The sequence below is a fragment of the Juglans regia genome, chromosome 8 (assembly GCF_001411555.2).
Source record: "Juglans regia cultivar Chandler chromosome 8, Walnut 2.0, whole genome shotgun sequence".
Classification (NCBI taxonomy): Eukaryota; Viridiplantae; Streptophyta; class Magnoliopsida; order Fagales; family Juglandaceae; genus Juglans; species Juglans regia.
The window spans coordinates 4,007,202-4,021,334 of NC_049908.1; the positions used below are offsets into that span (position 1 = coordinate 4,007,202).

Here is a 14,133-nt window from a genome sequence, read left to right on the forward strand (position 1 = left end):
AGTATATTTATATAATGGATAGTAACTTGTATTGAATCAAATCTGTAAAATGGCAGGGATAATGCTCTCTTCAAAGGGAAGCTCCTCCAAACAGCGTGAACAGTAGAATATTCCATAATAATCTCTCTACTCCCCACAATAGACTCATATACTAGTAAAATGAAATTACTATAATGTCCTTAGTGTAACTGGGCCCAAGGCCACTTGAAAATTAACTAAATGTCTAATAAGGCCTACGGCCTCATGGTCCACGACCTAGGTCCTTCCTTTAATCTTTCAACTACACGGCCCATGGCTCCCAAAGCCTTCACACTATGCATTAGACATGAAGGCACGAAGACTTAGGAAGCTTAGGGTTCACTTCAACAACAACCTAGTTGTTCTTCTCATTTTGTCGGCGTCGTGTAACAACTCTCCTCCCCTTCACAAAACCTTGCCCACAAAGTGGGGAAAATTGGAACAAAGGACATGGTAAGGCTCCCACGAAGCATCTTCCGCAGCTTCTCCATGCCATCGGATCAACAGTTCCACGAGAGGTTTGTTGTTCACTTTTCTCATCCTTCGGTTTAATATCTCTTCTGGTTCTGGCTTCAAGTTTCCATTTTTTTCAACTGGAGGTAGTGTAGTGATGGGGCTAATGTGCTGACCCACTTTCGGTTTTAGTTGAGAAACATGAAACACGTTATGGATCTGGGAGGAATGGGTAATTTCAATCGATATGCAACCTCACTGATTTTTTTTTTTCTACCTGATAGGGCCCATAAAAATGTGGTGAAAGTTTGAGATTTTTCCTTCGACTGGGTGACGACTGTCGGTGACTCGGTATGGCTGCAGCCTCAAGAAGTCCCAGTCCCCTTCACGGTAGTGTCTCTCCTTTCTTTTTTTGTCAGCGTATTTTTTCATCCTATCTTGGACCTTGACTAAATTTTGCTTCAACAGGTGCCATAGTTGCTCTCGGTTTTGCAAGGTCAGCTCCATTTCTTCTACTCTTGTCGTGCCTTTAATGTAATTGCATAGCTTAAGGGGTGCATAATCATATAGCGCTTCAAAAGGGGAAATCTTTAGAGATGCATGTTGATTGGAATTATAACACCATTCTGCAAGTTCGACCCATAGTGCCCATTCTTTAGGTTTGTCTGATACATAGCTTCTCAGATAATTCTCCATCCACTTGTTAACAGTCTCAGTTTACCCATCCGTTTGAGGATGATAGGCAGTACTGAAGGCTAGTTGAACACCTTGTAAGGTAAAGAGTTCAGTCCAGAATTTGCTTGTAAACATGGGATCTCTATTCGATACAATAGAGGTAGGCATCCCATGTAACTTAAAAATGTGCTTCAGGAAGAGTTAGGCCACCACCTTAGCTGTATAGGGATGGGACAAGGGCACAAAATGGGCGTATTTTGTAAACCTGTCAACAACGACCCCCAATGTATTGAACCTCCCTGAGGTTGGTAAGCCTTCCATGAAGTCCATGGTAATTTCAGCCCATGGTCGAGATGGTACGGGTAAGGGCTGTAAAAGCCCACTTGGAAGGGTATTATCCACCTTTACCACTTGACACACATCACAAGCTTTCAAAAAAAATTTTACATCAGTTTTCATGCTTGGCCAATGAAACTCCATTTGTACTCTGTGAATGGTCTTGTCAAAGCCCCAAGTGCCCCCCCACGGGGCTGCTATGCAATAAGCCCAACAGCTTGTTAATAAATGGGTGGTCAGCTGGAATATACACCTTGCTTTTGTAAAAAATGATTCCATTTCTAACTGCATAAGGGCTGCTCAAGTCATCATCTTGGTACTTCCGCAGCAGCTCCTATGTCACTGAATCAGCCCCATATAAGCCCTGAATTTCTATGATCCAATCCCAACTTGGTAGTGATAACATAGTCACTGTCACTTCCTTAGTGCTTTCTTGTCAGGAAAGGGCATCGGCCACAACGTTCTCTTTACTCTTCTTATACTGAATTAGGAAGTCGTACCCCATCAACTTAGAAATCCATTTCTGCTGCATGTTAGTGCCTACTCTTTGATCCAGTAGAAACTTTAGACTTTGGTGGTCGGTTTTGACCACAAAAGGCTGCCCTAACAGATAAGACCGTCATTTTTGCACAGTTGAAACTAGTGCAAACAACTCCTTCTCGTATGCCAACATTGCTAAAGCCCTTCCTTTTAAGGCTTTGTTGAAAAAAGCTATCGGCCTTCCCCCTTGCATTAACACCACTCCAATGGCCTCTCCTGAGGCATCACACTCTATAACAAAATGAGACTGAAAATTAGAGAAGGCTAGCACTGATGGCTGTGTAACTGCCTTCTTTAATGCTTTAAAGGCAAATTGGGCCTCATTTCCTCATGTGAAACTATCATTTTTTAACAAATCTTTTAAACGGGTAGCGATGGCTCCATACCCCCTAATGAATTTACGATAGTACCTGTTAACCCACGGAAACCTCTTAGGGCCTTAACGGACTTTGGGATGGGCCAATCCAACATTGCCCTCAATTTTTCTGGGTCGGCACGTACCCTCTGTCCAGAAATTAGGTATCCCAAATACGACACTTATTCACAACAAAAATTGCACTTGCTCATCTTAGCATAAAGTTGATTACCCCTTAAGGTATCAAAAGTGGCTTTTAAATGACCCAAGTGAGCTGTCTCATCTTTGCTGTAAATAAGAATATCATAAAAAAAATCAAAATGAACTTTCATAAGTCAGGTTTAAAAACCTGGTTCATTAAGCTCTGAAATGTGGATGGGGCATTTGTTAGGCCAAACGGCATCACTAGGAACTTGTAGTGTCCCTCATGTGTGCGAAATGCCATCTTAGGAATATCTTTTGGTTTGACCTGTATTTGATGATAGCTCAACCTTAAGTTGAGCTTGGAAAACACCCTAGCTCCATGTAATTCGTCAAGCAGCTCTTCCACCATCGGAATATGATATTTATCCTTTACTGTGGCCTTGTTTAAGGCCCTGTAATCCACACAAAGTCGCCAAGTTCCATCAGTCTTTCTCAACAAAAGAACGAGTGAGGAGTAAGGGCTTTGGCTTGGGCGAATAACCCATGAGTCCAGCAACTCCTTAACAATCTTTTCAATCTCGTCTTTTTGAAAATATGGATAGCGATAGGGACGCACAGAAACTGGTTGGGTTCCGGGTTGGAGGGTAATGGTATGGTCATGGGAACGGGTAGGAGGTAAGCCTTTTGGTGTGGAAAAAATTGTTGGGTATTGACGAAGTATTTGCTTAATGTTTGGTGGTATGGTAGGCTGGTTGATTTGTGGGTCTATTAAGTGTAGCAACACCCCTTTGTTTTCCATTCTATTATGTTTTTGAACTGGTCCTTCCTCTATCCATGTATTCATAGTGAGCCCTTTTAACTGTACAACATGATTTTGGAAAGTAAATTGCATAGTGAGCTCCTGAAAGTTCCATACGATGGAGCCCAATCCTTGTAGCCATTGTATACCAAGTACCATGTCACACCTCGCCAATGGTAATACATACATATATAGTTGAAACATCTGCCCTTGAATGGCCACATTCATCGCCTTTACTTTCCCTTCACTATCTTACAAGTCACCATTAGAAACCTTAACTCTCACATTTTCATCATAAACAGGGTGTAATGCGGCCCAAAACTGTTGGGTCAAGAAAATTGTGGTTGCTTCCGGAGTCGATGAGAATAGTAACCCATTGACTTCCCAACTTTCCCTTTACTTGCATTGTTTTTGGACTCAAGGATCCAATAATTGCATGTAATGATATCTATGGTGACTTTTCAGGATTCAAGCTGTCCAACAACTCCTGTGGGTCCCCTATTGGTGCAGCAACCTCCGCTTGTTCTTCGATGTCTTCCTTCACCTCCTCAATCAGATAGAGCCGTGGTGTTTGGCAACGATGGCGAAGATGCCACTTGGCCTCACAATGATAACATAAGCCTTTTTCTCTCTTTGTTTTCATTTGGTTTTGGCTGATTTTGTGGACTAGAACTACAACATTACCTTGGTAAGTGTTTGCGGCAGTAGTATGATGGTTGGTGTGTGTTTGGCTCGGTCTTGGCTGGTATGGATTGGGTAACAATTTAAGGGATGGTGGGTCATTGTAATGGGGTTGTTGGTGTCAGGGGAATTTCTTATGGAGAGAAACTTTCTACTCCTGAATTCTGGCCAACCCATAAGCTTCCATTAAACTGTTTGGATTAAACATCCTAACAGTTAATCTAATTTCATCCTTTAAGCCACTGAAAAAGCATCTTAGCTTATAAGACTCTGATAATCGTTGTAGCCGATTAGACAATGCTTCGAAATTAGCCTTATATTCCTCCACCGTACCCACTTGCCTTAGCCTAGTTAACTATTCCATAGGGTCATCATAACTAGAAGGCCAAAATCTGAGCAATAAAGCTGTCACAAACTCCTCCCAACCAATCAACAGCTAATCTTACAACTCGAGGTTGAACATCTCCTACGTGATTTACCAGTTGTTGATTTATGGAACTATCTCCATTGTTGCTTGGTCCAAGTGATAATATTGAGTTAACTTTATGTAGATCTGACGCCATTGTAGAAAATTGATGCTTCATAGCTTCCATCTACAACCTCATTGCCTGCATCTCCATGCTAATCATAGTAAACTGGGAATCGATCTGTTGGATGTGAACTTCTATCGAACACTTGAAGGATTGAAAACCTTCATTGAGATCTTTGAGTCTTGTGCCTTCAGCCATGATTTCAAAAGTGGGAAAGGGGCTCTTAATACCACTTGTAACATTATAGAAGATTGAGAAGTATATTTGTATAATGGATAGTAACTTGTATTGAATCAAATCTGTAAAATGACAGAGATAATGCTCTCTTCGAGGGGAAGCTCCTCCAAACAGCGTGAACAATAGAATATTCCAAAATAATCTCTCTACTTCCTACAATAGACTCACATACTAGTAAAATGAAATTACTATAATGTCCTTAATGTAACTAGACCCAAGGCCACTTGAAAATTAAGTAAGGAGATGTTTGGATTCGCAAGTCATCTCAGCTCATCTCAACTCATCTCACTACTATTCATTACTATTCAGCAACTTTAACTCACAAATCTTACTACTATTCACAACTCATCTCATTACTATTCACAATCCATCTCAACTCATCTCAGCTCATCTCAAGTCATCTTCGAATTTAAACGTCTCCTAAATGTCTAATGAGGCCTACAGCCTCATGGTCCACGATCCAATTACTTCTTTTAATCTTCCAACTACACGGCCAATGGCTCCCAAAGCCTTAACACTATGCATCAGACATGAAGGTTGTGTTTGGATGTTGAAGTGAGTTGAGTTGAGTTGAGTTGAGATAATAAAATATTGTTAAAATATTATTTTTTAATATTATTATTATTTTGGGATTTGAAAAAGTTAAATTATTTATTATATTTTGTGTTAGAATTTAAAAAATTTGTAATGATAAGTTGAGATGAATTGAGATGAGTAGGCTATGTTTGGGTACCAAACATTCCTCAACACTTTTCAAGTATTTTCGTACTTTTGAAAATATTGCACATGCCAAACAACTTAAAATATTCTCAATGGGACCCACAAACCCACTTCAATCTCTACTCATAACTATTCACAAACATTCTATAATACTTATCACTATTATATATAAATAAAAAATAAAATCACTATAATATTTATCACTATTAAATATAAATAAAATAAAATCACTATAATATATAAATAAAAAATAAAATCACTATAATAAAATAACTATAATATATAAATAAAAAATATTTATCACTATAATATATAAATAAAAAATAAAATAACTATAATATATAAATAAAAAATAAAATCGCTATAATATATAAATAAAAAATAAAATAACTATAATATATAAATAAAAAATATTTATCACTATTATATATAAATAAAAAATAAAAACACTAAAATATATAAATAAAAATAAAATCACTATTATATATAAATAAAAAATAAAATACTATAATATTTATCACTATTATATATAAATTAAAAATAAAATCACTATAATATATAAATAAAAAATAACATTACTATAATATTTATCACTATTATATATATAAATAAAATCATTATAATATTTATCAATATTATATATAAATTAAAAATAAAATCACTATAATATATAAATAAAAAATAACATTACTATAATATTTATCACTATTATATATATATAAATAAAATCATTATAATATTTATCAATATTATATATAAATTAAAAATAAAATCATTATAATATTTATCATTATTATATATAAATTAAAAATAAAATTATTATAATATTTATCATTATTATATATAAAAGTAAAATAAAATCACTATAATATTTATTAATATTAAAAAATCACTATAATAAAATCATTATAATATTTATTATTAAAAATCAAATCATTATAATATTTATGGGACCCACTCATTTTTCAACTACCTACTCAAAAGTCAATAACTCAACATACTTCACACATCCAAACAACTCAAAATACTCTCAATGAGACCCACAAACTCACTCTAATCTCTACTCATAACTATTCACAAATATTCTCAACACTTCTCAACATCCAAACGTAACCTTAAACAACTAAACGAAGTCGAAAACACGGAGACTTAGGCTTCGTTTGGATTTCAAATTAATCTCAATTCATCTTAACTCATCATTATAAATTTTTTAAATTTAAATATAAAATATAATAAATAATTTAACTTTTTCAAATTTTAAAATAATAATAATATTAAAAAATAATATTTTATTATCTCAACTCAACTCAACTCACTTTAACATCTAAACACAATCTTAAGAAGACTTGGAGTTCACTTCAACAACAACCCAGTTATTCTTCTCATTTTGTCGGCGCCTCGTAACAGAAATTTAGAATGGATTTCGTTTGTAACACGATTAACCTAGTCCAACTCACCATTAATGATGGTAGCGCTCCCGAATTGACTGACCATTCTGCTGTTGACATCTTGACCAAGAAAGTGATAATATTGGCCACATACTTATTGAAACCAAACACAGCCTCACAAATGTGACTTTTCCTTTTTTTCTTTTTTTTTGTACCAGGAACATATAGGAACGTGGTCTAGTTAATCATGTTCAGTTAATAAATACAGGCACATAAGAGTCTTTGTATAAAAATAATTATTTTTTTATTTTGTTAAAATTAATCTATTTTCATCATAAATAATCTATCATAAATGATTTTTTTTGTGAATTAGAAACTTATTCTTATTCTTATTCTTTATAATAGTTTGAACTACTCTTTTTGAAGTATAATTCAGTATAATTTCGGCGTTTCTTAGACGATATAAATGAAATTAAATGGTATTGATTGGTTTTACGTGGGTCTGATCCCATCAAAACCAATATTAAATTTATACGGTAGAGGTTTGGTCTACTTCACGTTGAGATTCAATTCATTCAATATAAACAAATCTTATAGAAGATATAAAGATACGTGAATCTCATACAAACGACGTTCATTTAATTTGCACTCTAGCGGGGGAAGTGTCGTATTGCCAAACAGCCAACGCTCAGCTAGGCTGTGGCTCCCACAATTGCTTGTAAAGAAGACTTCTTTGGTCAGCATTGTCATCTGTACAATTTTTTTTTTTTTTTTAAATGCTAGAGCTTTCGTTGGAGGCTTCCGCTAGATCTCTAATGTATTTTATTATATGTATTTGTTAGTTTTTTTTTATATAAATTTTTTAAATAATTTTAAAAAATAAAAAAAATTATAATATTATTAAATAATATTTTCTTAATCATGAAGTAAAATAAAAAATATTTTTTTATAATTTTTTATTTTACTTCATAATTAAGAAAAAATTTTTAATAATTTTTTTGAGTTTTGCTACACAACCTCCACCACACTCTACACTCCATTATTTTTTTAATTTTTAAAATTTTTAATATTTTTTTAAAATTTTTTTTTGAGTTTATTTTTTTAAAATTATTTTAAATTTTCTATTTATTATTTATATAATAAATATTTAATAAAAGAAAAAAATAATAAAAATTAAAAATAATGTGGAGTGTAGAATGTTAGGAGGTTGAAAAGATTTATTCTTTCTTTTTAGGCCAAACAACTGCTAGAATGTGCTTCCACTCAAAATTTCAAAATGGTGCCCCACAAAATACTAAAAAGTCGTACACTGAACAGAACTTCAGAATTCACGGTATTTTAACTCTAGAACCAAAAAATTCGTTTTACAAAAGATCTAATGAGAAAATATAGCTATTAAATAAAGAGTACTTTTCTGTACAATTTTTTAAATTTATTATTAAAAAATTAATTTTTTTAATGTAAATTTTATATTTTATTTTTATTTTTTAAAACAATTATATAATTATATAATTTATGATTATAAATATATTTTTTCTTAAAAATATGCAAATCAGCTTTAAGATCAACAAAACCAATGAAAACTCATTTCTTCTTTCCACCCTGGCAGCATCTGAAGTCTTCTTCACCCCACGGATTTTCTTAGCCCTGTTCTTCCTCTCCTTCGACTGCTTTATTGACTTTTTTACCTTGGTATCAAGTCCATTCCTGATGAGACTGTACTTGGGTTCATATTTGATTGCATTCTCAACAGAATCATAAATCACCCCAAAACCAGTTGATTTTATACCTCCAAAGTGAGTTCGAAACTTGAAAACAAAGATCGAGTTTACGTCTTTTACTTCGTACAGCCTTGCCAGCTTCTCCTTTAGCTCAGTCTTGGAAATATTGGGCCTTACTGGATGAAGGACATCGATGACGAATTGCTTTCGGGAGAGGAGCCTGTTGGTCATGAACTTACTAGTTCTGATGGTTACTGCCTTGTCCGCCATTTGGGTCGTTGAAGATCGGCGATCCGACTAGCGCGCAAGGGCCATAGAGGCACAAGCACGCGCACAGAGACAACGGACAGCTCAGAGCATTGTCATCTGTCCACAACTACAGCTAGAGCGCATCGATCAGACGATTTATTTCTGCAATCAGTAGCAAGCCTTAGCTCGATCGACAATGGCATACCACCAGAAACACCTCTCTTTCGTTGCCTTTCTCTTGCTGATCGTGAACCTCCATGGCGAGCACTCGATGGCAAAGGAGGTCGTACCAGTGGGCGTGGTTCTTGATTTGAACGCCACGGTGGGAGGAATTGCAAAGCGTTGCATGTCCATGGCACTCTCCGGTTTTTACGCTGTCAATGATGATTATAACACCAGGATCGCTCTTTTGACTATGGATTCTGGGAATGATGTCATTGCCGCAGCATCTGCAGGTATATTAAATATTTAAAGTTCAACAATTAATATCGTGGGAAAAAGCATGATAAGGTTGTGAATTGTCTCTTTCTAGATGACGAAAAGAACTCCAAAAGTAGGGGAAAATGAAAAGCTATAAAAAGTTGGCTACATCCAGCTTAATAGCATGTTTGGACACTTGTATTTTCTTATAATTTTGTGAATAATATTATAAAATTATAAAATTATTTAAATGTAATTTTTAATGTTATTTCATTTTAAAATTTGTAAAAATTGTATTGATTTTTATATTTTAATAATGATTAGATAATAATCACGTGAAAAAAGTTAAAAATTTAAAATTTAAAAGTGTTTGTTTTCGATAATAAAATTATAAAAAGAGTTAAAAATTTTGAGAATTCTCAATACCCCTTCTTGCTACAGTTGAATCTCAAATTTGGGAAGCTACTCTTATCAAGCTAAACCATTATTTTGAATGAATATATAATTTAGATATATTTGTTATTCCTACTCTTTCTTTAAAACTAGAAACAATAGCATAAAAATCTAATTTTCTCATTTTTGTTAACGTGAGGCAGAATATATTAATCAAAATTATTTTTACTAATCATTTAACTAATTTTTATTAACAAACACACATTTTCACAGTCCAAATAATACATAAATTATTTTATGGGAGAAGAACTGTTCTTATTTATACTTTAGATGAATTTTTGGAAATTAAACAGTTAACAAATAGAGTTTTAAAAATATAATTAGTAAAAAGATTAAATAAAATAAATAATATTTTAATAGAGTAAAAAAATAAAAAGAATAGGAAAGAATATAAAGAATATTTCAAAAGCATATTTCAAAACACCCGCATATCTTTCTTGTAAAATGCAAGTGTTTTGAAAACAAGAAGTATTATAAATATAAAGATATTATATAAAAATAAATTTACAAATTGACATAATTTCATTTGATCCGTTAAATTAATTTTATAATAAAATAAATTTTCAATACGAGGTCCATTCAAAGAGGCAGTGATAGGCTAACAACTCATTCACAACTCATAAATAATTCTAAATATAATAATTATATTTAAACACCTAAAATCAAAAATAAAAATCAAAAGAAAATTTAAAATAATACTATTTTATTACATAGTTATATGCAAGTTGTTAGAATACAATCGTCTTTGCTTTGTGCCATCTGTACCATCAAATCTTAACGATCCACATGATAATGATAAAGATTATATATGGATTATCCTTGTTGTTGTTGTACTTATTGAACGTCTTCAGTGAAATTTTATATCTTCTAATTAATCATTCACTATTTACTGAAATCCAGCACTGGATTTAATGAAGAATGAAGAAGTGCACGCCATCATAGGACCTCAAAGGTCAGCACAAGCTAAGTTCGTTATTGAACTTGGACGAAAAGCTCAGGTTCCCATCATTTCCTTCTCAGCCACAAGCCCCTCTCTTTCGCCTGCTCAAAACCCCTTTTTCCTACGCACGGCACTAGATGATTCCGCTGAGGTGAAAGCCATAGCAGCCATTGTTAAGGCCTACGGTTGGCGGGAGATTGTCCTTATTTATGAAGACACAGATTATGGAAATGGTTTAATTCCATACTTGATGGATGCTTTTGAAGAGATTGAAACTCGAATGCCTTACAGAAGTGCAATTCCTCCATTTTCCAATAATAGTGAAATCGCTCAGGAGATTAAAAAGTTGAATGAAACTTATAATGCTAGGATATTCCTTGTGCACATGACTGCTTCACTTGCCTCGAAGCTCTTTGTACTTGCAAATAATGCAGGAATGATGAGGGAAGGGTATGCATGGATTATCACAGCAGGGCTATCAGCTTTGGTTGATCCTTTGGGCCCAAAGGTAAAGGAGTCGATGCAAGGTGTGCTGGGATTGCGACCATACATACCCAGATCAAAACAGTTGGAAGACTTCAGAAGAAGATGGAAAAGAAATTTAACCTCAAGTAAACCAAATGTTAAGATTACTGGATTAAACCTCTTTGGATTATGGGCATATGATACAGCTTGGGCTTTGGCTATGGCAGTAGAGAAGGCTGGCATAATACATTCTGGATTCTTAAAGAAAAATGCTAGCAAAAGTAACGTGGATCTTGCAGCTCTAGGAATTTCTGAAACCGGTCAAACACTTCTTGATACGATTCTAACTACTGAGTTTCAAGGCCTGAGCGGGAAATTTCATTTGATTAAAGGACAGTTGGAACCTTCAGTCTTTGAAATACTCAATGTGATTGGAAAAACTGAGAGAATTATTGGATACTGGACCATACAGAGAGGACTTTCACAAGAATTAGACGATAATAATGAAGTAGCATACTCAATTTCAAAGGACAAACTTAAGCAACCCATCTGGCCAGGTGACAGAACAGAGCAGCCACCAAAGTTGAGGATTGGGGTTCCGGTGAAACTAGGTTTTGATGAATTTCTGAAAGTGGAATGGGATCCTCGTACTAATAAGCCTATCATATCAGGGTTCTCCCATGATGTGTTTCTTGCTGTACTCAAGGCATTACCATTCCCCCTTCCTTATGAGTTTATTCCCTTCATGAATAAAGATAGGCAGAGTGCTGGAACATACGATGAACTTACTTACCAAATCAAACTTCAGGTGATTTTTGGGCCTCAATATTTGTGTTAATTTATAAAAACTTATTTTTTTCAATACATTGAAAGCAATAACCATGCATATTTTTCTCTAAATGCAGAAGTATGATGCTGTGGTGGGAGATACAACAATTATTGCTAATCGCTCCTTATATGTCGATTTCACTTTACCTTACTCAGAATCTGGCGTGTCAATGGTGGTTCTAGTGAAAGATAATGAGAAGACAAATTTTTGGATTTTCTTAAAGCCACTAAGCTTGGATCTGTGGTTAACTACAGGTGCAGCATTTGTCATTACAGGTGTGGTGATTTGGGTTCTTGAACACCGAATAAACAGTGAGTTCAGAGGCCCGAGAGTTCAACAACTTGGCACGATTTTTGGGTTCTCCTTCTCAACATTGGTGTTTGCTCACAGTAAATATCCTTTACACCCATAAAAAGATTTCCTTTCCTTTCCCTCCCTCCCAAGTTTAACATATTTGATTGTGTATATTGATATCGATATATATAATGGATCCAGGTGAGAAAGTGCTAAGCAATTGGTCAAGATTCGTGATGGTCATTTGGTTTTTTGTGGTACTCATCCTCACACAAAGTTATACTGCAAGTTTAGCCTCAATGTTAACTGTACAGAGATTGCAGCCTACCTTCGTTGACGTAAAAGAGATAAGAAAGAATGGTTATTTTGTTGGATATCAAAACAATTCCTATGTTGAAGGGCTTCTATTAAAACAGTTGACCTTCGATCGGTCCAAGTTGAAGGCTTTTAGCACCTATGAGGAGTATCATGAAGCATTGTCAAAAGGAACCCAAAATGGTGGCGTTGCAGCCTTCTTTGATGAAATTCCTTACATTAAGCTCTTCCTTGCAAAGTACTGCTCCAGGTACACTATGGTTGGTCCGACCTATAAGTCTGATGGATTTGGCTTTGTGAGTATCTCTATCTCTCTCTCAAGTTTATTAATGCTTATGAGTACAATGCCTTAAGTGTCATTTATTATAGTGTAACTCTTGGTGATTCCCTCTATATGTTACATAAATTTGCAGCAAACTTAAAAAATAGAAATCATTCCCATTATAATAGTCATTTTGTCTATTGGTTTACTTATTTCTTTTAAATGTTGTAGTCTTTCTCGTGTGTTTCTTCAGGCCTTCCCTCTAGGATCTCCTTTGGTCCCATACATTTCAAGGGCAATCTTGAATGTCACTCAAGACACAAACAAATTGGGAGCAATTGAGCAGACCTACTTTTCAAGTGGTGGTAGTACTAATTGTGAACATCCAAGCGCCTCAATCTCATCAAATATTCCTAGTCTCAGTCTGCACAGCTTCGGCGGCCTCTTCATCATCACCGGAACCGTTTCCTTGATCTCACTCTTGGTTTGCTTCTTCAAGTTCTTTGGCACACATTGGCCAACTTTGAGCAACAGCAATCTTGAGAGCTCCTTTTGGTCCAAGTTGATTGAAATGGCCAAGTATTTTGACCAGAAAGAAGATCCCTCTTCACATCCCAATATTGAAAGACGTACGTCTAGGGTACATGCTATATCAAGTCCTGACGTAATAGAATTTCGTCATAATATGGAGAACCACTCCAGGATTTTCGACTTTGTAAGCGACAGGGATGAAAGTCCTCCTCCTATGAGTTTTCCTTCTCGGCGTAGTGATATTACATCTTTGCATGTGGATGTACCAAACTAAAAATAGGTCTGAGTTTTTTTGCTTTTAATGTTAAATATATGAAAAAGGAAATGTAAAGAGACGAAGTTTTTCCCCTAAGATTGTTTTGTGCTTTATTAGCTACCACTCCTTTGTTCCCCCAAAAACTTTTTTGACATACTTCTAATTTGAAAAATGTATTCTTCTATTTATTTTCGATTTTGTTAACTCAGTCACGCTTGTTACATAATACATTTAAGATATATAAAATTACTTAAAATGTGCTACATCATAACTAATTATCTCCAAATATACCGTACCGGAGCAATAGCCGGTACAAGAGAGGGTTGCATTTCATTTCAGATCAAATATCAGCCGTACCAAGTTGTTTTGGCTTGTACAAGCCGGTACTCTAGATTTCAGCCAAAATATACATTTTGCCGGTATGTATATAGGAGCTGAATAACTTATGGCATTTTCATAATTTAAGTAGAGGAAAATGCTACAGCCACCGTTATTAGACACCGATTTTGAGTCCTGCTTGAC

At 34.7% G+C, this 14,133-nt stretch overlaps 2 protein-coding genes across 2 annotated transcripts; one reads left to right on the forward strand and one right to left on the reverse strand.

Moving 5' to 3' along the window:
- Positions 1-2,101: 2,101 nt before the first annotated feature.
- Positions 2,102-9,028, reverse strand: LOC108979789 (40S ribosomal protein S24-1-like). The gene is made up of 3 exons (XM_035693336.1): positions 8,478-9,028; positions 2,433-2,526; positions 2,102-2,253 (listed from the first exon to the last, which is right to left on the reverse strand). Exons 1-3 carry the CDS (start codon positions 8,865-8,867, stop codon positions 2,102-2,104), a joined length of 636 nt encoding a protein of 211 aa, XP_035549229.1. The 5' UTR covers positions 8,868-9,028.
- Positions 9,018-13,783, forward strand: LOC109004625 (glutamate receptor 2.8-like). The gene is made up of 5 exons (XM_018983249.2): positions 9,018-9,301; positions 10,620-11,932; positions 12,030-12,342; positions 12,449-12,858; positions 13,078-13,783. The coding sequence occupies exons 1-5, from the start codon at positions 9,043-9,045 to the stop codon at positions 13,627-13,629; spliced, it is 2,847 nt and encodes a 948-aa protein (XP_018838794.2). The 5' UTR covers positions 9,018-9,042; the 3' UTR covers positions 13,630-13,783.
- Positions 13,784-14,133: the final 350 nt, after the last annotated feature.